At 47.3% G+C, this 22,979-nt stretch overlaps 1 protein-coding gene across 6 annotated transcripts in view; it reads right to left on the bottom strand.

Moving 5' to 3' along the window:
* SMAD3 (SMAD family member 3) overlaps positions 1–22,979 on the bottom strand; it is a 129,615-nt gene that overhangs the window by 48,485 nt on the left and 58,151 nt on the right. Inside the window, exon 2 of one of the 6 annotated variants that reach the window (XM_063698642.1) lies at positions 17,592–17,645. The exons of 3 other annotated variants lie outside the window; for them this stretch is intronic. In XM_063698642.1, coding sequence (XP_063554712.1) covers positions 17,592–17,645 — 54 coding nt within the window. Of the gene's footprint in view, positions 1–8,130; positions 8,236–8,552; positions 8,642–17,591; positions 17,646–22,979 lie in introns of those variants that run through there. 2 more of the 6 variants (XM_031002508.3, XM_055362686.2) reach the window with 2 other exon arrangements.

Genomic DNA, 22,979 nt, shown 5'->3' with positions numbered 1-22,979 from the left:
AATGGAGATGTCCTCAAAGGAAAATATAAAACACAGAGACAATGTCTCTGTATGACCTGAGATTTCATATAAGTGTCTGAGAGAAGTCCCTCCCCGCTCCCCATCCCCGAACACACATTCCCTCTCCTAAGTCTGCACTGACTCCCACTCAACCCTGGTGCCATGGAACAGCCCCCTCCAGCCTCCACACTACCCGCTCTAGGCCGCACTTCCACTGACAGCTGCTCTGGCCACGTGCCCTGGGCCTATAACCTTCAAAGTCTGGTCTCTGGCAGGCTGTCACATTTTATTCAAATGATGTGTAGGCATACTCTCTGCTCCTCCAAAGAGCAGTTGATCATCCAGTCTGTGTTTACTACAGGCCTACTATGTGCAAGGCACTTGGTGAGTATCTCTGTCTTAACTTCCTTTGCAAAAAATCAAAGATTAATGGCTCAATCTAGGAAACATTTAAGATTCTATGTGCAGGAAGAACAGGGCTGGGCACCCCTTGGTATATGTAAATGTGTCCTCAGTTTTGCTTTATAGGCTCTCTTTCCACAACTAGTTTTACCATGTCTACTTCAGCCTCATTAAGGAGTTAACACTGACCAGTTGCTTCCTAGAATCAAGTTTTATGGTAAGCACTCTATATTTAAATACTTTAATCCTGTAGGACAGGGCCTCATCTTCCAAAAGATGACAATGAAGCTCAGAGAGGTTAGGAGTATTCCACAAGGTCACCCAGCAGGCAGGGGAGCAGAGCTGAACTCTGAACTCTAAACATTAAAGCCCAGCTTCTTCCCACTGTGTCAAGCTGTTGTTCTGCGTGCCCCAGCCGCCTTGCAGGGGGACACGGTGGAAACAACAGGAGACTGGAAATGGGACTTGCATTGGAAAGCTGGCTCCTCTCCTTACCACCTGGGCCACCTCAGGCCAAGTGCCTCATCTCCGGGGGCCAATTTCCTCATTGGTATAAAGGGGCCATGTGGGAAGTGGTTCCTGTAGAGATTGCACATGTAGGCCCCTCATAAACCGGTAAGCGCCACACTGACATACAGTGTCACCCATAACCTTTCATTCACGAACCAGAAAATCCTGCCCAATGATGTTGCCGAACATCCACTCCTGAATTTTAACGTTATTACTGGAACAAGCTTGTGCAAGGTCAGGACACTGTAAGATGTCAGAACATTCTAGAAACATCATCTGGGAGAATTATTTTGTCTTTCTTTTCTGTTTTTTGTTTTTGTTTTTTAAATGGCACAGCATCCTTGAGCACAGAATGAGAGATTAACAATCTCTTTCCCAGGTCTATCAAATTTTGCCAAGCCTTCTTCAAACTCCCCCCTTCGCGGATTGTGAAAATGAAGGTCTAAAGCAGTGCCTGGGTTTCCCAAGTCCCAGCTGTGCTATGAGTGCTTATTCCTGAGTCACTCCTGCTTGCTGAGCCTCAGCTTCCTCACCTATAAAATGAGCAGGCTGGACCAGATATTTCCAAGGTCCCTTTTCTGACAGTCTTTGACTATTTATCAGAGGCTTACTGATTTTTCTTACACACAGTAAGAAGACTTCTTTCAGGAGAATGTGACTGAACAATGGACATGGAAAAGACGGTACATTTCCAACTCCCCAGCAACACACTCCACTCTGGCTCTCTGGCTGGGGAAGAAATTCCCATGGCAACCCCCTACCCCCAACCCCTCCCTGTGCGCCTGGCTTTGTGAGGTTGAGGGAATCCACGAGGCTAACTTCCTGCCTGCACTCCAGCCCCCATCACGCAATCCTCTGAGCAGGAATCAGAGAACCACAGCAACCGCAGCTCTGAGATTCTAGCCCCATGCCTGGCTGTGAAAAACCAAGGGCGTGGAAGGCATATCTGCCGTGACATTGTGCAAAACTGGAAACGTGCATCAGGCCACAAGCCTGTGGAAAGCAAGACCTCAACATTTTTGCAAAGACAGCATAACAGCTGTCTTTGTGTTTAAGAACACAGCAGCTCTATCACATGTAGGATATGGTGCACTAGTGCACTACTGATAGGCCCTCCTGAACACATCAACCACTGGCTAGGACAGGAACCTCTTCTGTGCCCTACAAGCACCATCAAGCCTGGCACATAGCAAACATGGTAGCAAACTATATTTATATAGCTAAATCACTATTTAACTCATTAAATCATTAATTACGTGGATTTTAGGGCCAAATGAATTCTAAACAAATTTCTTTCAAAGCACATTTTCAAAAACAAAATACTACTTCAGGAGAAACTTTTAAAATGAAAATAAATAATCCCTGAAGATCAACAGCCCTCCCTTTATATCCACAAAAAGAAATATCACCCAACCACAAAAAGTCACTACTAAAACATGCAAAAAGATGGATGAATCTGAAAATAATTATGCTGCATAAAAAAAATCAGACAAAAGTCATACCTATAGTATGATTCCATTTATATAAAATTTTAGGAAATGCAAACTAATGTATAATAACAGCAGATCAGTGGATGCCTAGGGACGGGGGCAGCAGGCAAACAAGATGGTGAAATTGCAAAGAGGCAGGAGGAAAGTTTCAGAGGAGTGATGGACATGTTCATTATCTTGACTGTGGTGATGGTTTCATGGGCATATACAAATATCAAACTCATCAAATTGTACACATTAAATATGTGCCTTTTATTGCATATTATACCTCAATACAAACATTAAAGAAAAAAAAAGGCAGGGCGCAGTGGCTCACACCAGTAATCCCAGCACTCTGGGAGGCCAAAGCAGGCTGTACTCCCAGCTACTCAGGAGGCTGAGGCAGGAGAATCATGTGAACCCAGGAGGCGGAGGTTGCAGATCACATTATGATCTGTGTGAGGCGGCAGGAGCCGAGATCACACTATGCACTCTAGCCCAGGCGACAGTGCGAGACTCCTTCTCAAAAAACAAAAACAAAAACAAAAAAACTCCCTAGGCTGGGCACAGTGGCTCATGCCTGTAATCCCACCACTTTGGGAGGTCGAGGTGGGTGGATCAATTGAGGCCAGGAGTTCAAAACCAGCCTGGTCAACATGGTGAAAACGGTCTCTACTAAAAAGACAAAAATGAGCCAGGCGTAGCAGTGTATGCCTGTAGTCCCAGCTACTTGGGAGGCTGAGGCATGAGAATCACTTGAACCTGGGAGGCGGAGGTTCCAGTGAGCTGAGATCAGGCCACTGTACTCCAGGCTGGGCTACAGGGTGAGACTCTGCCTCCAAACAAACAACTCTAAAATTCTGATGGAAATGTGGATTTGAAAATGAAAAAAGCAAGCAAAAGCCTAGACATATTTTGCTCCAATGGACTGTGTCAAAGGTGTCTGCCTTTGCTCACTGTATGACAAACTCTAAATACTGAAACATTAATGAGCTGCCTTAATATGTTCTAATACAGTGTGACAAATATGTACACTAAAGATGTCACTGAAAAGGTACTTATGGCATATCTGCCACAATAGTATCTTAGCTATTTAGTTCTTTGTGCAAAAAATAATCATACAGATCCATTACTGAATGACTTGAAAAGTACCATTCTGGCTGACATGCTCATAACAACTATTCATCATTGAAAAACCTTGACAGGCAAAGCATCCCAAGGTGGGTCACCAAATTTCAAGCTGGCATTAGAGAATCACAGGGCTGGTGCACGGAGAGCTGGCTCTCCAGCAAGGATGTCTGGCCTGGCCGGGAATGATTCATTGAGCAAAAGGACATGCCAGAGAAAATGAGGAGGATGTTCCAACCCAGGAGTGAGCCGACGGGTATGCAGAGGCTGGAGCTGTCTCCTGCACACGGGATCATGTCCCTGTGTTCCAGCTCTACATGGGGTGCCCACCAGCTGCCCCACAGGGCCCTTATCACAAACATCACAAGCCTATTTCACAAGCTCTTTTCTCCTTGAAATATTGAGATCAATATAGCTCCACTGTTATTTAGCACAGTGGTTTTTGAATGTCTTAAGATGCCAGCAGCCTCTGCCGTTACCAGGCCTCGGGACGCCTCTAGTCTAGCCTGTCATTCCAAAACAAACCAGATGTCCATTCTCTGTCTATCCAGAAGCCTGAGAATTGGGGGTGGGGTACAGATCAGGGGACATCATTTGGAAACCTCTTATCTAGGACACTGAGCAGAAAAAAGCACTTAACACACTTAAGACACTAGGGGAGAAACAAAGGTGGGAGCAGCATTAACATGGTGAAAAATAGAGTTTCGCCATTCCTGAAGGAAATGCTTTCCAACCCGTTGGTGATTTGTCCTCAAAAGTTCTGCAGAAAGACCTAGTTTATTGCCAACAAAGCCCCGGGGTTGAGTGTTTCTAGTACAATTCCACGCAAACCATGGAGGTACAGTAAATGTTCACAGATGGTGATGAATTCCTACTTCCGGCCAAGTGTACGGGGGAAAAAAAAAACCTAGCTATTAAACATTTGAACACTGACAGTTCTAGAACAATGGGGGGGGGGTGTGGGGAGGAGACACACAAAAGAATGAATATACCAAAAGGAAATTAAAATCTAACAGTTTAGGAAAGGGGGTAAAAGAGCGGAGGATGACAGATGAGCTGGTCCAGGCCCCAGCTCTTCACTGCCTCGCTACGTGGCCTTGAGCAAGTGACTTAAGCTCTCTGTGCCTTTGTTGACTGAACAAGCCTGTGAGGTTTGTATGATTGACCCTAATTTAAATTCGGAGAGCAGGAGAATGGAAAACATGAATGACACCTCACAGCATTAGAGAAGCCTTTATTCCCCCATACCACCCCACCTCATCCCCAGGCAAACTGAGTTGGCCTCAACTTAGAGTTTATATCGGCTTTTCTGGGGCACTCAACCCCAAGTTCAGCTGCAGGAGGTAAGCCATGAACCAGAGCAGATTTAAGACTCAGGAGTCTAATGGGTGTATGGGGGGGTGGCCTCAAGGTATTGGACTTTCCAGGTAATGAAAAACAGCTTACAGATCATCTAGTCCAACAACCACAAGGTACAGAGCTCTGTTAGAAAGTTCTGCCATGTATGGAGCTGAATGGAGGCTGTTCTTCTGCGATTTTTGCCTCCTGGTCCTGGTACGGCCTTCAGGGACTGCCGGACAAGGGTCCCTGGCTGGACTCTCTCTGCTCTAGCTTCCAAATCCCCAGGGCTTTCCTCAGCTGAAGACTGTCTCATCCTGGGGACTACCGCTGGGTTAAGCTGAAATACAATGAACTTTGCAGGGTCTGAGAATCGGACCCAGGTCTTTCCCCAACATTCCCCCACTGAAGTTCCTCCCACTGCATCCATCTTGGCCATAATCTCAGGGAGAAGCATGGAACCATCCCTGTGCAGGGCATAAAGAGTCCACCTGCATGAGGAAGATACAGCTCATCCCAAAATGTAGACTAGGAAACATGGCACAACACAGATAGTACGTTGAACATAACAGGTGCTCAATCAATATTTATTGTGCAAATGATCAACTGAAGCCAAGTCAAGCTCCCTTTCCACTTCCCCACCTCACTTGTGGTCAGCCCAGGCAACTTCCTTAAGAAACTTCCCGTTGCCGGAACTGGGAGACCCAGAAGACAGCCATCAATTAATCGGTCTGGGCTGGAGGTCAAAAACAGGCAGCTGCCCACTGCCCACAGATGTTGTGCTTGGCCTGCAGAGCGTTTTTAAAATTTTTAAATGGTTGCCAACTTTTACCAACTGGGAGATTTTGTGTGTAAATCTTGATTTTTGGCTTCTCTTGAAAAAAACTCAGAAGATCTGGCAACAAGTTGCTACTGTCTGATGCCGACTTGCCAATGCCCCCTTTAGACTATGAATGAACCCCAAGTTCTGCTCCGTTTCCTTACACCAGGCCCCATTTCCCACACTCTGTCTGTCCCTGTGAACACCTCAGCTTGCAACCCTAGCCTAAGCTTCCAAAGGGGAAGGCGTCACTCCTTCCAAATCAAAACAGAACTCGAAGAGACTGGAGCCTGGGTTTTGTAGCGCAACCACAAACCCCCGTTTGTTCAGGACAGTTGGGTTCGCATGTGTTGACCTGGTGTCATTATTAATAGCGTTCCCTTTCACTCTCACTGTCCTGTCAGGCTGCCTTGAGTCTCTGCCGGCTCTAGACCCACCTGTCATACCAAGGATTCTGTACCCAGAGCCCTCAGAAGGTCATTTGCTCTCTGCATAGTTTCTCAGCCTGGAGATTTCAAACTTCCTCCTAGCATGCTGCTAAGGTAGGCAGAAGAGAGAACGGTGGAATAAAGAGAAGCGAGAAAAAAGAAGAGAGCTAAAGGAGTCTCTACTCAACTCTACCTCCTGGGTACCATTTCTCTTGCCTGAAACCAAAGTGAGAACTAAGCCATCACCACTCCATTTTCAGTGGGGACTAGGGAGGAAGAGAGAAAGGAGGTTTTTGTGGTGAGACAAGACACTCGTCAATCTGTACTTAATGTCTCTTCCAGAATCCCCTGCCCTCTTGGATCAAACACATTCACTTAATCAAGCACAGCTTCCAGCAAACACATTCACTTTTCTTTCTTTTCTTTTTTTTTTGAGACAGAGTTTCACTCTTGTTGCCCAGGCTAGGGTGCAATGGTGCCATCTCGGTTTACTGCAACCTCTGCCTCCCAGATTCAAGTGACTCTCCTGCCTCAGCCTCCCAAGTAGCTAGGATTACAGGCATGTGCCACCACGCCTGGCTAATTCTGTATTTTTTTTTAGTAGAGACGGGGTTTCATCATGTTGGTCAGGCTGGTCTTGAACTCCTGACCTCAAGTAATCCACCCACCTCGGCCTCCCAAAATGCTGGGATTACAGGCATGAACCACCACACCTGGCCTAAACACATTCACTTTCCAAGCACAGCTTCCACCCATGCCTGTGCCATACCTGGTGACAGCAGATATGCTAATCTGACTGAAGTTGGTCAGGGTGAAAATAATAATAATTCTAGTTACCCAGCATTTTTGATCAGTTAACATTTCCCAGGGCCTTTTAACATAGCTGGAATCGTACCTGGCTTTGGAGGGGGAGCTTGGGGAAGGCACAGGCATGGGAAGAAAAGCAGGTGATGCAAGCTGCTTTCCATACCAAACCCTAGCACCCAGCCAGCCCAGGACCCACCAGGGCTGCTACAGCCTTAAGTACACCTTAATTCCAGCCACAGTCATTAGGGAAGTTTTCTATTTAACCCTAAAATCAAAGTATTCCCTTCCCAAACTTTAAAGGGTTAAAGGCTAGGGAAGAAATGATTTCATTGAGGGAGGAGGGGTAGAGAATGCTCCCCTCCCCCTAATAAAAATTCTGGCAAGAGCAGACACAGTGGGGAAAAGCAAGCCAGGAAACCCAATATTGCCGTCTTGACATTTTATAGGAAAACCTGACGTAACGAGATATCACGGGGCATCTGAGGTTTATTTTTTTTCCCCTAATGTGAGCAAAGAGAAGAAATCTGGTTCTTAAAATCCTCAAGATCCACGTAAACTTAAATCTCTAGCCCCCTTCTTTTCCACAGTGAGCACAGAACACAAGAATCGCTGCCGCCAGAATCTGTTTTTAAGTTTCCTTTGGTAGCTGCCTCAGATACGCCCAAGCCCATTTTATGGGGCAACGGAGAGCTAATATAAGGCACAATCTGTGTCTAAATGCATTTCCGACACTTCAGTCTCTCAAAGGTAATTTTGCAAATAGGCACAGTGAAGGGCTTTTGCTTTGAAGTGGGCTGGGAATCGGCTACAGTTGCTTAAACAATGATCAAATTCCACTAAAAGAGTAAAGAGAAAGCACATTCAAAGAAATTATATTTCACATCTTCCCTGATCAAGTCAACCAACTGCTTCGGAGGGTTAATGGGATGGTGGTTTCACATCTTCCAGGGAGGGGAGGAGGTGAGGGGTATTTATAAATTCTCAGCTGGACTTTTTGGTTAAAGCTGCTCTTATTGATCTAGACAAACACAAATTATGATGCCTGGCATGGCTTGTATATACAAATAGCCATGTGAAAACAGTCACAGGCCTAATTGAAGGAGACAGCAAGAAATCAAAGGAAGAAAGAAAGAAGGAACAAATGCCCAGACCCACAGAGCAGCATTCCAGCTGCCCAGAGAGGCTGAGCAGGGGCTTTTCCTTTAAGGGTAGATGGATGTTTACTTACACAGATGAATTCAGTTCCCCTGGGTTCAACTGTCCCAGGGAACCGCTCAGTACAGCGATGACTGGAAAGGAACAAATAGCTCCCCTCCCCAGCACGCTCTCCCCACACTCTGGAACCCTCTTCCGCAGATCCACTGCGATGGCAAGCAAGCTCCATCCTGGGGTCGGGGGAGGCGGGGTTCAGGGGTGGGGAGCAGGGTCCCAGGGCCCAGAACCAGGCAGAGGGCCCTGAGCGACGCCTCTGCTTCACCCACACAGGGGGTTTCCTACAGTTGCTTCCTGACATCCTAAGAGTCCACATCCCCACCCAGAGAAAGAGCAGCCCGGAAAAACTCTGACAGATCTCTGGCCAGCAACCCTGTGGACGGGTGGGGAGACGAGTTCAAGAAGGAGAAAAGACATGTCCCGGCACGGGGCTCCTACCTCCCCATCCACCGTGCTTTCCGGTGTACCAGAGCTACGCCTTTCCACGTTTGCCTAGGGTGCAGGCAAGACGTGTTTGTGAAGTTGGGAGGTCACAGGGACGGGAGGGAGGGATTCTGATGATAAGGACAATACAACCCTTCCTAGAAGTCCGAATTCTAGTACCTCCTATTTTCTCTGTCGCTAACAGGAGAGCCCTGGCAACACCCAGACAGGAGAAATCCAAAGGGAGGACAGTACTTTGCAAGCTTGTTTCAAACTCTTCAAGAAAGCATCGAGACATTTTGACCTGCCATTCTGACCCTATGGGCCTTCTGGCCAGATTACCAGAGAAAATTCGGCTTGAGAGAAATGATGCACCCCAAACAAATCTGGTGATCAACAAAGGTAAAATTACCCACCAAAAACATTTGTTGAAAATAATAAGCAAACTGAAAAAGCACACTCCTTGCTACATTTGAAAACTGACCCTGAAAAAATCAAACCTCATAGAAAAAACTTCAACACAAAATAAAACTGAAAGCAACTAAAACTGCAGACCATGAAAGTCACTAACCAAAAACTGATGAAAGAATCCAACAACTCAGATATGCAAAATTTTACCCAGGACAATGGTGGAAAGAATGGCAGAAGCTAACATGAGTACTAACAGCAAGCAAGCCAACAGAATCAGAACCAAATTTTGTGGTAAAATGCACATGGGAAGGTAGTGATCCTAATGAAAATAATTTCGGTTTAAAAAAGTGAAAAGGAAGAACTTATGAAGGAACAGCTTCATATTGGTACACAGAAAATGGCTGTGGTACTAAATCGACTTGCAGTGCTGATATCACCTGGTTCAAGTGTTTATATCTGTGAACCAAAAAGGAACATCTACTGGGGAAAAAAATGACAAAACAAAAAAACACCCCTGTCCTTTTTCAGAAAAGTGGTCAAAAGTCAAGCCTTGGTAAAAACCACAAACGCAGCCTGCTCCGTCTTACACTTCCCAGTTTCCTTGAAGGAACCAGGACTCCTCTGTTGAGCACTTGTCACCTTGCCTGGATCAGCACCAGACACCAGAAAGAGGTCAGACCCCAGCATGATGAACAGGCATGGTGGGTAGACCACCAGGAGATGCCCAGCCCTGCCCATTGAGCTGACCTCAGGCAGGTGATGGCCTCTAACCACCTTGGGGACACATATCCTATGGTCAATGGGGCCTGTCCACTACGAAACCTGAAGAGACCATGGTACCACTCCCCACCTGGAGAAGCCCAGGGATCTCCATCCTCCGCCCTTGGGAGGATGGGGAGAAAATATCTCTATGGGGTAGAGGTTGGGGTAACAGGGAAGTCAGCAATTTCACTCTTTACTTCTCCATGTGTTCTAAATTTTCCACAATAATTATATATTACAGTTATGTTAAAGTGGGGAGGGAAGCATTAAAGACAAAAGCCAAAACACCTGCTCTAAGAATAACTGACTCTGGGCTGGGTGCAGTGGCTCATGCCTATAATCCCAGTACTTTGGGAGGCTGAGGTGGGCAGATCACCTGAGGTCAGGAGTTCGAGACCAGCCTGGCCAACATGGCGAAACCCTGTCTCTACTAAAAAATACAAAAATTAGCCAGGTGTGGGGGCGCACGCCTGTAATACCAGCTACTCAGGAGGCTGAGGCAGAATTGCTTGAATCCGGAAGGCGGAGGTTGCAGTGAGCCGAGATTGCACCACTGCACTCCAGCCTGGGTGACAGAGCAAGACTCCAACTCGAAAACAAACAAACAAAAAAAGAATGACTGACTCTGGGATGTGTTTCCTCACATGAAAGGTTCAGATGACCCTGGGAGCTCAAGATGGCACAATCTTTCATGTATCTGCAATTATGCAGGGTTGAAAGTTCCAAGTTTTAAGTCAAAGGCAATGAATTTATAATTTTGAGATTTCAATTTGAGAGCAGTTAGGTTTGTTCTGTGATCTCGAGTCACTGATCTGGCCTTGGATATTCAGCCTTCTTTTCCCAAAAGCTGATCATTTGCTTTGGTGGTTCAAACACATTGCAATGGGGTTATTTGGCTTTACAAATAATACACTACAAAATTCTAGCTGGGAAGGACACACACCAATTTAAAAGAGAGTAAACACCTGTGAAACGGGAGCGAGAAGAAGGGGGAAGGGGTTGGAGTAACAGGAGGTCTTCAGCAGAAGGTTTTTATTTTTAGTAAAGAAAGAGATGTTAGAAATACCTGATGTGAATATGGAAAATATTAACATTTATTAAATCTGGTAGAATACCACTTGCCCGTAATTCAAATGTTTCACGTTTTTATAATACGATGAAAACACACACACATACCCCACCACCAAGAGGCCAAGGCAGGGCAATGCTTCTGGCATCTTAGAGAGGGTGTCTGAACCAGCACAGAGGCAGAGGAGAAAATCAAAGTTCAAAGTACTGCTCTGGTATGTAAACACTGAGGAAATTCTTGGCCTGAGAGTATACACAGCAATGTATTAACTTGTCTTCTGAAATTTGTTATTACAGGGAAGAAAAGTTTTTTTTTTTTTAAAAAACAATTAAGTGGAAGGGAAAATGAAAACTATCATTTAATTATTTAGAGAGGGCCTACTTGGTACCAGGCACCCTGCAAGAAGTTTTGGCTCTCAAATTATCTAATCTTAACAATGAAAAAGGGTGTTTTGACCCCTTTCTGTCCCAGATGAGGAAACCAAGCTTCCAAGGGGCAAAGCCACTGGCCCACAGCCTCAAGCAGTCAGGGGACTGTGAAGGAGGCAGGCTGGGCCCGGGGGCTGCCCCTGGATTTTTAGTACAGGCTGGGACCCAGGGTGAGAAGAGCTCACTGGAGCTGATCCTTCTTACCCTCACTGGGGGTCACCCTCTCTCCCCTACAAACCCAAGTTTTGCCCCTCTCAATGCTAGAACCCAGATTGCTGACCCCTGGCACAGAAAGGAACCTTCCAAACACAGCTCTTCCCGGCCATCTTCTCTCCTGTGGCTCCAAAACCAGGCCAGCTCTGTCCCTAGCACCTGCCCAGCTCCCAGGACAAAGCCCCCAGTGACACTCCTGCTTCCACTCTCCCAGCACAGGACCCCCTGGGCACATCTCCCCAGCAGGACCCTAGGGGCTGAAGGGCAGCCAGCTTCAGTTCCAATCCCAGCCCCACCCCTCAGTGGCTCATCAAGCATTGCCCCTTTAAACCTCAGATTCCTTGTCTGCAGAAATCTCTCAGCATTCTGTCTCACCTCTGCCGTGAATGTGAGGGGCAACAGCACACATAAAGCTCCCAGAGCAGGACCTGGCACAGAGTTGCACGCTAATAGGTTATCATTGGCAGAATGATCCTTGACAACTCCGTGTAAACACAGTTCTTCTCGATCCTGGACTTCAGAGTCTTTGAGAGCCAGAGTCGCGCCTTTAGTAATTTCCCAACACCCACAGTATGTGGTAGCAGAGGAGGAGGAAAGAAAGCCCAAGGGGCTGGGATGGGTCAAGCGTTTGCCAAGGAAAGGGAGCTGGAGAAGCTGGAGGTAGGGTCGCTGTAAGCCCTTTAAGGTGCCCTGAGCGTAAGACAACACTGAAGCAAGGACTGTGAACTCTCAGCAGTGGCTTTTCTTAGTGCTGCTTGCTCTCTCACACACACCACTGGGGAAATGACATCACAGGGCCTCACCTCAAATAGGTCAGGGGAAACAGCATTTCAAAAGGCCTTTCCTGCATCTCTCCGATGGCTGGATGGCATCTTAAAGGCCCCGTTCATCTGAGCTTAGGGAATCGCAGAAGAGCTCCTGCTGCAAATACCAAACACTGACACACATTCACCACTCATTAACCCCAGGCCAATTTCATTCACAGAGCAGCAGATTCTCAATGAGCAGTGGTGGGGGACTGGCTTGGTGGGGTGTTGCAGGGGTTGAGCCTTGGAAATAACCAGGTTTCTTAAGGGAAGGGAGAAACCACCACTTTCTCCCTGTGGCACTCGGTAAGCACCAGCACATCTGAAACCTGGAGTGACTCTGCGGGTGACTCTGCCCACATCATCCCATTTTTCTCTAATGAGGAGTACTGCTAAACGTGAAGGTGCTAAATGTGAAAATATCTCAAGTGCTGAACATTAAAGGCACAAGCAGACAAGCACCCAGGAGAGAGGGAGGCAGTGGCAGCTGGAGCACTGGCCAGGGAGTCAGAAGCAGAGCTCTGGTCCTGGTTCTGACCTTCCTGGCTATGTGACTTTAGGCAAGTCGCTTACCCTTCCTGAATCTCTCAGTTGCCTCATTCAGAAAATGAAAAGGTTAAAACAGATCATTCCAAAGGTCCCTGCCACTTTTCAGATTGTTGAAAAAGTGCTCTCTTCTGGGGAATATTTGAGTCGGCACTACTCTCCCAAACCACGGCCTTGAGTGAAAACCAAGGCAATTCTTGGTTCCATTCCCCCATCTGCTTCTGCTACAGTTCTGTGTGTTGGTCCCTAAAACATCCTCCCAACCCTTTCCTAATCTGCAGTTAATTGCAAGGAACTGCACCTACATTCGTTTTGGGGGTCACAAATGGAAAATACTAATGACTTTGTAAATTAATTTCAGATTTGGCTCCATTTTTCTGGCGATAGGATCATACTTTGTTTTCCTTCTCATTGTTTTTAGAGGCAAACAGAAACTCAGCCCATCCCCCAAATGCATTTAAAATCCCAATTAAGTTTTTCTAGAAAAAAAAATGGGCAGATAATATTGGCATTGGCAAAGTTATGTTACGGTGTAAAAGATTATGGCTATAGGCCTGATAGTGCTCAAACAGGACAAATGGGACATGGTTTTCCTCTGGCAAGAAGAGAGAGATAAGAGGTCCAGAAGGGCTTTTCCCGTGTTCACCAGCAGTTCAGCCAATGTCATTGAGTTCACCCTTCCATAAAGTTAGACTGTCACAGCCACTTGCCTGGAGAAGAGGCACAGACCCCACATCAGGGAGGCCATGGTCTCTGCTGCTTGGGCTGGGCTACTGCATCTGCCCTGGGTGTAATACAGGATGGGCCACAAACAATTTGGACAAGTGTTTAAAGAGGAGTGACAAGCAAGGAAGTGCAAAACATGGGTCAGAGGAGGAAGCTGATGATGCTTTGCAGGGAGGAGAGAAATCCAAGTGAACAGGGCAGAATGTCCTGAAGGACATAAGGCTTCATGGTGGGCTGTTCTAAACTGTGGAGCAGAAGTTACAGGGAGTCTGATTTCTGTTCAACTCAAGGAGTTTATCAGAATGAAAGAAAATGCAATGGTCTGCCTTGGAGTGATGAGTGGGGAGTGCGGCAGCTTGCTAATGATAAAAAGCCTGTCATCCATTTAAGCAGGCTTCCCCAGTATTCAGTACAGTTAAGCAAGGCACCTCATTCAATTCATGCAACAGTTCTGGGAGGGCAACAACTCAAACCTATTGGTGAGTTCACTGTCCTAGTGAGGAAAATGGGGGCTCACAGGTGGCATTATGCCCAAGTCACACAGCTAATAACTGCAGGTGCATTTGACTGAGACCTTCTGCCCAGTGCTTTTCCTCCCACAATTCCTCCCATTCTACAGCCTTGGAGTCCCTGCCTCTTGGGTCAAAAGGCTGGGTTTAGGAATGCTGTCTCCCTGCCCTCTTCTGTCCTCACCATCCCCACAAGAAGCACAAGCTGCACATTCTGGTCTAGCTTCCATCTTGCCTATGGGAGGAGCATATAGATTCCTGCAGTGGAGATGGGGCAATGTTCCTTTATTTTCCATCTCAGAAATGGGCAAAACAGTGAGGTTGTCCTTCTCAAAGCCCCATTCACTTCCTAAAAAATATGGTGAGGGTCAGGGTGAGATGTTCGCAGCATGGGAACTTGCTGTTCGGATAAGGAGATGAGACACATCCTCAGGTCTCTACAACACAGAATCTACGTGGCTGATCGCTGAGGACTCAGTTTCCCCCTCTATAAAGTGAAAGACTTGCTAGTTATCCTCCAAGACACCTTCCTATCATGAAGTTCCGTGTCTCAGATGACCATCAGTTTGGACAGGGTTCTCTGCAGGTCTGCTTGGGCATAGGAGATACCACTCAAGGGTCCTCCCAACAAAGACAGGACAACAACCTGAGCTTGCCCTGCATGATAAGACAGAAGGGGGAGATTGGAGGAACAGACAGAGATGTTTTCACAAGGTTCACACACACTGGATCTCTATCTCCTGTTAATGCAGTGTTCTTAGCCAGGTAGCGTCCTGAAGAAGCACCCATCTCCTGGACAGGGTGATTTCTGCAGAAGAGGATGGACTGGCTGCCCTGCCCCCAGTTAACACGTGGTAAAACTGAAGACCAGGTAAGGCCTCATAAGAAGGTTCTGGCAAATCGGGCTTCATTTGACGACCAGGACTCAATCCTGGTCACAGAGAGGCAGTGAGGTATAGTGGCTAAGTTAGGGCTCTCGAGAGAGAGGCTGGGACTGAAATCCCTAGCTTCATGATGTTCAGAAAGGTCCAAGTCTCTGAGCATCAGTTTCCTCCTCTTTACAGCAGGACTGGGAGGAATCCCTGGAGTAAACTGTGACCAGCACCCTGCACAGTGCTTGGCATGCAACAGACATCAGCCACCATTCAGCAACAGGAGCACTGTGATTGCTCCTAAAAGTAAAACAAAACAAACACACTCAAAATGAAAACAACAACAATGAAATCCGAGAACACAGCTCGATGCCTGGCAAATAGAAACAACTCAATGACTATCTCCTGGCTGATGGCAAAACAGACAGTAAGAAGGACAAATGAGTCAAAGCCTCTTGGTTCTGAGGTCCCGTATCTTCCATTCAGTACTATGTGACCTGTGGCAAGGGACTGACACTCCCCGAGCCTCAGTCAGCTTCGGGAATCTGCCGAGTACTCTGGAGGGAGATTTACACATGCGAAGCAGCAGGTCCTCAGAGAACATGGCAATAGCATGTAGGACAAGATATTCCTGCCGAAATTATTCTGGTCCAAAGCACATGAATATTTGTGGAGTGAGTGACTGCATGAATCCATGCATGCATTCAAGAGCTTGCTCAATTCCAGCCTCCCCAAATCCTTGGGGATTCCCCGAGCAGAAAGTCTCAGTTGCTTGGAGGCTTGAGAAGTACTTAGCATTCCCAGCGTGGCAGGCAGAACACAGCCAAGATCTCTGGCCTCTGCAATTGCTGCCTACCACCACCTCCTCACCCCCACCTCATACCCCCCACTAGCTATCACCAACCCTGTCCACCAAAGGGTTAAAAGTGTCTGCCTTTCAGGCAGAACCTGTGATTAGACAGAATGCTGCTTTTACACGTACACCACCCCAACCAAAGCAGGCCTAGGCCTTCTGAACTGATACCCTGAAGCTGTTACTGAACAGGCCACCAGCCCATGGTGTCCTTCCTGTCCCCTGGCACTTTCCTTGAATACTTTGCCTAAGTTGCTACGTGCAAATTCTCTTTCTCTGTGTAGGGCAGCGGTCCCCAATCTTTTTGGCACCAGAGATGAGGGTTGGGGGGGGATGTTTCAGGACGAAACTGTTCCACCTCAGATCATCAGGCATTAGATATGGAGTGTGCAACCTAGATCCCTCCAATATGCAGTTCACAATAGGGTTCATGCTCCTATGAGAATCTAATGCAGCTGCTTATCTGACAGGAGGCGGCGCTCTGGCAGTAATGCTCACTTGCCCACCACTCACCTACTACTACGAGACCCGGTTCCTAACAGGCTGCAGACCGGTATCAGTCCATGGCCCCGGGGTTGGGGACCCCTGGTGTAGGAGAAGGAGATCAGGTGAGTGGAAGGCACCTAGTACCGGAGTCAGCAGGCCCTATTCCAAATTCTAACTCTACCTGGGACTACCTGGCCTTGGGTAAGTTGCTGGGCCTCTCTGAGTTTCTGTTGCCTCATCTGTAAAATGCACATGATATTCATCCACCATGCAAGGCTGCTGTGAGAACTAAATGGAATGACAAAGGTAGAGTATCTAGCACAGCACCTGGGACATAGTAGACATTCAGCAAATGCAAGTTTCCCTTCTTCCTTAATGGGAAGAAGACCAAGCTCTGGTCCCACCCGGCTCCTCGCTAGCTGTGTAACTCAGCCAGTGAGCTCAATGACTCCACTCCAAAATGCAGGTGACATCAACTGACCTAACGAAGAAATCCTGTAGCTGTGGTGTCCAAAATGGTGGCCACCAGCCACATGGCAGCACTTGAAATGTGGACAGTGCAAACTGAGATGTGCCACAAGTATAAAGGACACATCAACTTCAGACTCAGTATGATAAAGAAGAATGTAATACAGCTCGTTAACAATCTTTATATTTGAGTACATGCTAAAGTGATGATGGTTTGGGATATACTGTATTAAACAAGATATAGTATTTAAAATTAATTTCACCCTCTTTTTTACATTTTAACACAGCCAGATTTCAGATTTTAGAAGTAATTGTAATTATCCGAGGGGAATACGCTCCAAGACCCCCAGTGGATCCCTGAAACCAGAGACAGTACCAAACTCTATAGACACTGTGTTTTTTCCTATGCATATACACCCAAGACAAAGTTTAATTTATAAATTAAGCACAGTAACAGATTAACAACAATAATAATGAAATTAACAATTATAACAATATACTATCATAAAAGTTATATAAATGTGGTCTCTTTCTCTCAACACATCTGACTGTACTATATTCACCTATTTCCAGACTGTAGCTGACTGAAACCTCATAAGGCAAAACCAAGAACAAGTGGGGGCTACCATACACTGTAGCTCACATTACAGTGATATCCGGCAACACTGCTCTAGAAGGCTAAACAAACCTGAGTTACTGCTTGGCCATTATTCTTTCCCCAAGTAGACTGAAATTCCTTCTTGAGAGAGGAGTCCTGTTAGTTCCTGCTTTATGTTTCCCATAGTGAGGTGCTAAGTGCAGGGGTCCCAGGGGTTGGGGACCCCTGGTGTAGAGGAAGTGGGACAGGAGTGTGGAAGGCATCTAGGATTGCAGTCAGCAGGCTTTATTCCAAATTCCAACTCTACCTGGGACTATGTGGCCTTGGGTAAGTGGCTGGGCCTGAGTTTCTGTTGCGGCATCTGTAAAACACAAATGACATTCATCCACCACGCACTCAACACTCTGTGCTGAAGGTGCACATCACCTTTAAGACACAGTGCTAATGGTGCACACCAAAATACTTTTAGAAGGCTGAGCGTGGTGGCTCAGGCCTGTAATCCTGGCACTTTTGGAGGCCGAGGTGGGAGGATCGCTTGAGGCCAGGAGTTCCAGACCAGGCTTGGCAAAATGGCGAGGTTCACTCTACTAAAAAATATATTTAAAAACTAACTGGGTGTGGTGGCGTGCACCTGCAGTCCCAGCTACTCAGGAGTCTGGGGTGGGACGATCTCTTGAGCCTAGAGGTTTGAGGCTGCAGTGAGCTATGATCATACCACTGCACTCCAGCCTGGGCGACAAAGCAAGACCCCAGCTCTTTGAAAAACAAACTCTTAGAAATCTTAAGTTGGCCTTGAAAAAAAAATCTTATGAATAAAATCTTAAGGTTTTCGAAATTATAAGTCACTATACACCAGGAACTATGTTCCTGGGTTTTACACACACCAGCTCCTTTAATCCTTCAAGAACCCCGTGTTTTACAGATAAGGAAACTGAGGCAAAAAGGTTGAGGGACTCGGCCAAGGCTACTAAGTGGTCAGGAGTAGAAGCAGGGATCTGAACCTAGCTGTTCTTACTCCAAGTCCAGCCTGTTCTCCACTGACCACGAAGCCAAGCAGACAGCCCGCTCTCCCTGTTTGCAGTATGACAGCCTCTAAATCTTACACATCTTAGAAAAACTCCAGCCCCAGAGATGCTCTACTTCCCATCCCCACCCCCAACAAAGGATTTCCCAGCAAGTCAGAAATGACAAACCACAAAACGGAGTCCGTGCATAACCATATCCACGTCTGGCCAAGGCTTGGTTAGCTCAGAGTTAGTCACATTTTAAAAGGGGTGAGTGATAGGGAAGGCGGATTCTATTTTGTTGCCTATGAACTTCCTGGCCGGGGTGCAGGCTGCAAGTTGGAAAGGGAGAACTGGTGGATAGCTGAGGGCCTGATAAGATATTTTTTTCAGAGGAACACATTAGCAAGGCTCAATATTCCCAAGTTTCAGAAGCTCAGCTCCCCCCAGCTCCATTGATAGTCTCCCTGCCACTTTCAGCCTAAGCTGTCCTCTGGCCTCTAGCCATCCCCTCTAGCCTTGGACATGAACGCACTTTGGGGAGAAAGGCCCTGAGCCTGACACAGAATAGACTGACCATAAGCGTGTACAGTAGGATGAGGCGTGGGGTGAATAAATGGATGTACAAACCAACCAATCAATTTCAAAAAGTCTGAAGGTGCAGCAGACACAGCCCTTCATCTTCAGGAACTCCAGAGACGGGCACAGAAGACACGGAACATGTAAGGTCAACATAAGAATTGCATATGACTAATTGCCAGGTGAGTATTAATACGCACAAGGGTGAAGGAGAGAGGATGAGCAAACCTCTTCCCCTTTGCCTACATCCTGTATGGATTCACAGGTAGAGGGCTGTCTGCAGGCTGCAGCTCAGAGGAGGGAAAGGGCAGGATGGGCCAGTCATCTGGGAATGCTTCCTGGAGGAGATGCCTGAGGAGGAACGGGACTCAGATGGGACTGGAGGACGTTCTGATGGCTAGCTGTGTCAAGCCCGTCACTTAACCTGTCAGCCTCTTGGTTTCCTTTTTTACAGGGGGAGGCACTGCAGAAAGAGAGGGAGGAGACAGAAAAACAAAACACCTGGTAGACAGTTCACATTCGACCTCAGACAGGGTAAATATTTACTTATCCATTCATGAGCCTGGCCCTGGGGAGCGACCTCGGCTTGGGCCACCTGGGTTTATGCCGGTGTCTGGTCTTGATTTGAGGCTCGAGGTGGCCGGTATTTAGCCCACGGCACAGAGTCCAGCCCTATACCTTGTCTGTCTGAGAGCTAAATGGATCCCATTTGATGGCAGTGGAAAAACTGACCACCACGATGACCCTACTGCTCACGCCAAGACACACCAGGCAGTGGCCGTAAGAGCTGCCCTCTAATGAGTGCCCACCTTGTCCTGGAATATTCAAGAGTGTGCCTGTGTGGGTGGTGACTATCTTCTCCTCACTAGGAGGTCGTAGGGAGACACATTGCCCCCCACTCCACAACTCAGTGAGGCCCCACCATTCACACCATGTTACACCAAAGGGATGCTTGAACCAGACCTGCCAGACTCTACTGTCGGAGCTCTCCCAGCTAACCACAGAGCTGAGGAAGAGCCATACTCATCCGACAAACATTTACCAAGGGCCTACTGTGTGCCAACCACCGTCCAGGGCCCTGGGACATGGTGTGGATAAGACAGGAAAGGGCTCTGTCCTTGGGGAGCTGGCATCTATGGGGGGAAGATGGGCCTTAAACGCAGAATAGAAAATCAAAACCACTTCAGTGGGTGGTACAGGTTTAATGTCTGAGGGGGAGGTTGGAGCAGGGTCAGCCCCTGGGCCACCTGAACATGAAGATCTGTAACAATCACTGCAAAGCATGTTTAAAATACCTATTTCCAGACTGTACCCCAAGAGTTCCATTAGAAATCTAGGGAGAGGCCAAGAAACAGACAGCTGTGGTAACCAGCTAGGAGACTGGCAGCAGGAGGTCCTGGACCCCTGGAAGTCTAGAGTCTGGGCACAGTGCCCCAGCATGGCCCCACCACTCAGGAGGCAATTGTGAGCAATCACAACTCATGCCTCAATCTCCTCATCTGTAAACAGAGCATCCTAACACCTGGCCTGACACCTCGCAAGATGGTGCCAAGACGCAAAGAAGGCTATGGAGGTAAACTGAAAAGGGCTGAACGAAGGTGAGCTGTGCACATTCTCAAACATGACTGCTGGTAAGATGAACCCAGAAAAGAAAAGAAGAAAACTACGCAATTCCCTAAGGACTCAGGGAGTGTGTGTCGAGCATACAGTTTCTGCTTCTCAGTGACAAATACCCCACACCTAACCCACCCTGCCAAATAAGATAACTCTTACTCAAACGTGGTTGCTCAACACAGGCCCGAGTGTGGGTTTCCATGCAGTTGTCCTATCCTGTGGGAATGTCCCATCCTGTGGGAACCCATCGTGTGGGGTTCCTGGTGAAGCGAGCGGCGGCAATAAATTACCCCAGTGCCGCGGCTCTTGCCCACATGTTGCTCTTATGGTCAGTGCGCTTCAGCCCAGCAGTGACCTAACCCCAGCACCAGTGAACTCAGCAGCAGGCTCCTCTGTCATCCTCCTCCAGTAAGCACAAGCTCATATTTCAGGCCGTTTGCTCCCCTGGGCATGACTCAGAGGAGTCAGTTGTCTTAAAAAAATGCTTTTCATATTTCAAATCAAAAATAAACACCACGCACTCTGGATGCAAGCCATCACAGATGTCTCTGTTAAGCTATTAAAGTGAAAAGGCCCAATAACGCCTAAAAAGTGGTTAACTCCTATCATTCTGTTCCCACCGGCTTCATCCACCCACGGTGGGCTACAAGAGTGGTCCTGAGGCCAGGTCACAGGACTGACATCTGGCTCAGCCAGTAACAATGAGGACAGAGGTTCATGCATTCACTGGGACTGGAGAAGGTGGAAAGCAAATGTCCTATGGGGTGATCCCAGAGAGAAGATCGTGGATCTAGCCACAGAAAGGCAGCAGCGCTTCAAAGAGGCTCTCCGTACACACTCTGGAGCCGCTCTTAATCTCTATAAAGAAAGAAGCGGGTGGATCAGCAACCAGAGCTGCCAGGCCAGGAGGTTCAGCAGCAAACCCAGTCAGTGCCCAAGCAAGAACTGTCCAGAGGGGAAGGTCCGGCCCAGCAGTGGGTGGGCCTGGATGGCATACGGGGATGCACCCAGCCACCAGGGCCAGTAGCCATTCAACACAACTGCTTCCCATGACTCCCTCCCTCCCTTTCCCCCACCCACCCAGCCCTCTGACCATTTGGCTGGTTGGGTGGGGTGCCCATAAGCAGACACAGCACCCTGGTTATAACCTCACAGTGGTTACACTTGTCAATAAATATGCTTGATGTATGCTTTAGCTTTTTGCTAAGAGACAGGAGCCCTGACTCCAAGACTGATGAAATGAGGTTTCTGAATTGTTCAGGCCAGGCTCAGATGCCAGGTAAATTCACCAAGCTCAGGTCCATCTTCTGGCCACCAGCCTCTCCCCAGCTGCCCCGTGCCACATCTTCTCTTCCAAGCCCTCTAGATGCCCCTCATTCAGGCACAGAGCAGTGAGGTTTTTCAAGATGCTTCAACATCACAGGTAGAGGTGTACCTTTGAAAGCTAATTAAAAGCAGAAACTTCACTGTCAGCCCTGTTTAATTTCTATTCAAACACAGTCTCAGATGAGGCCTTGGTCAGCTGTGTGACGTGGTAATGAGGCATTCTGCTGATGAATATTCTCATTCACCAAAGGACAACCAAAATCTTTTTCTTTTTCTAATTCCCTTTGAAAATATTTCCAGAAAGTATTTGTCTACTCTTCTTCCTCAACAAGTCCATCTTCTCTAAAGATAATAGATTTTTTTTTTTTTTTCTAAAGACTGACAATCCTCCAGCCTCTTGGGCCCAGGTTGTGAAGTTAATTCTCACTGTGGAGATCAACAAGCTGTGTAAACTGCAGAGGTGGATGGCTGGCCGGGTCATCTAGACACCCCAGGGCAATCATTAGCAATGCCTTCTTTCAAAGGAACAAAAAAGCTGGGTGTGGTGGCATATGCCTGTAATCTTACCACTTCAGGAAGCTGAGGCGGGAGGATCACTTGAGGCCAGGAGTTCAAGACCAGCCTGCCCATCATAGCAAGATCTCTTCTCTACAGAAAAATACAAAAATTAGCCAGACGTGGTGGCCTGCTTCTGTAGTCCCAGCTAATCAGGAGGTCAAGGCTAGAGGATCATTTGAGCCCAGGAGTTTGAGGCTGCAGTAAGCTATCATTGCACCACGGCACTCCAGCCTGGGTGACAGAGGGAGACTCTGTCTAAAAATAAAAAACGAAAATCCAAAGGAACAAAAGCTTCTAAGTAAAATCGACAACAACCTATTTTCCAGTGATTTGTTTCAGTCTATTCTACAGCATATCCGAAAGTTGGAAAGCAGGACACACTATTTTCCCTTTGTTTCCAGGCTTTTTGGATACTCTGGGATGTTTTATTATAGCTTTTCAAGGTTAGCAGTTGAACCCACTGCTTTAAATGTAGAGGTCCTTCACCTAAAAAGAAGGCAAAGGGCTGCAGAAAAACATTGAGTATATTCTTTGGAAATGTCAAAAAAAGACTATTTCAAAATAAGTTTGTCCGTCTCCCAGTGTTGGGGCATCCCGTCTATCTGAGTGCCTCC

The sequence above is a fragment of the Gorilla gorilla genome, chromosome 16 (assembly GCF_029281585.2).
Source record: "Gorilla gorilla gorilla isolate KB3781 chromosome 16, NHGRI_mGorGor1-v2.1_pri, whole genome shotgun sequence".
NCBI classification, from domain to species: Eukaryota; Metazoa; Chordata; class Mammalia; order Primates; family Hominidae; genus Gorilla; species Gorilla gorilla.
This window is presented reverse-complemented; position numbering and strand designations above follow the sequence as displayed.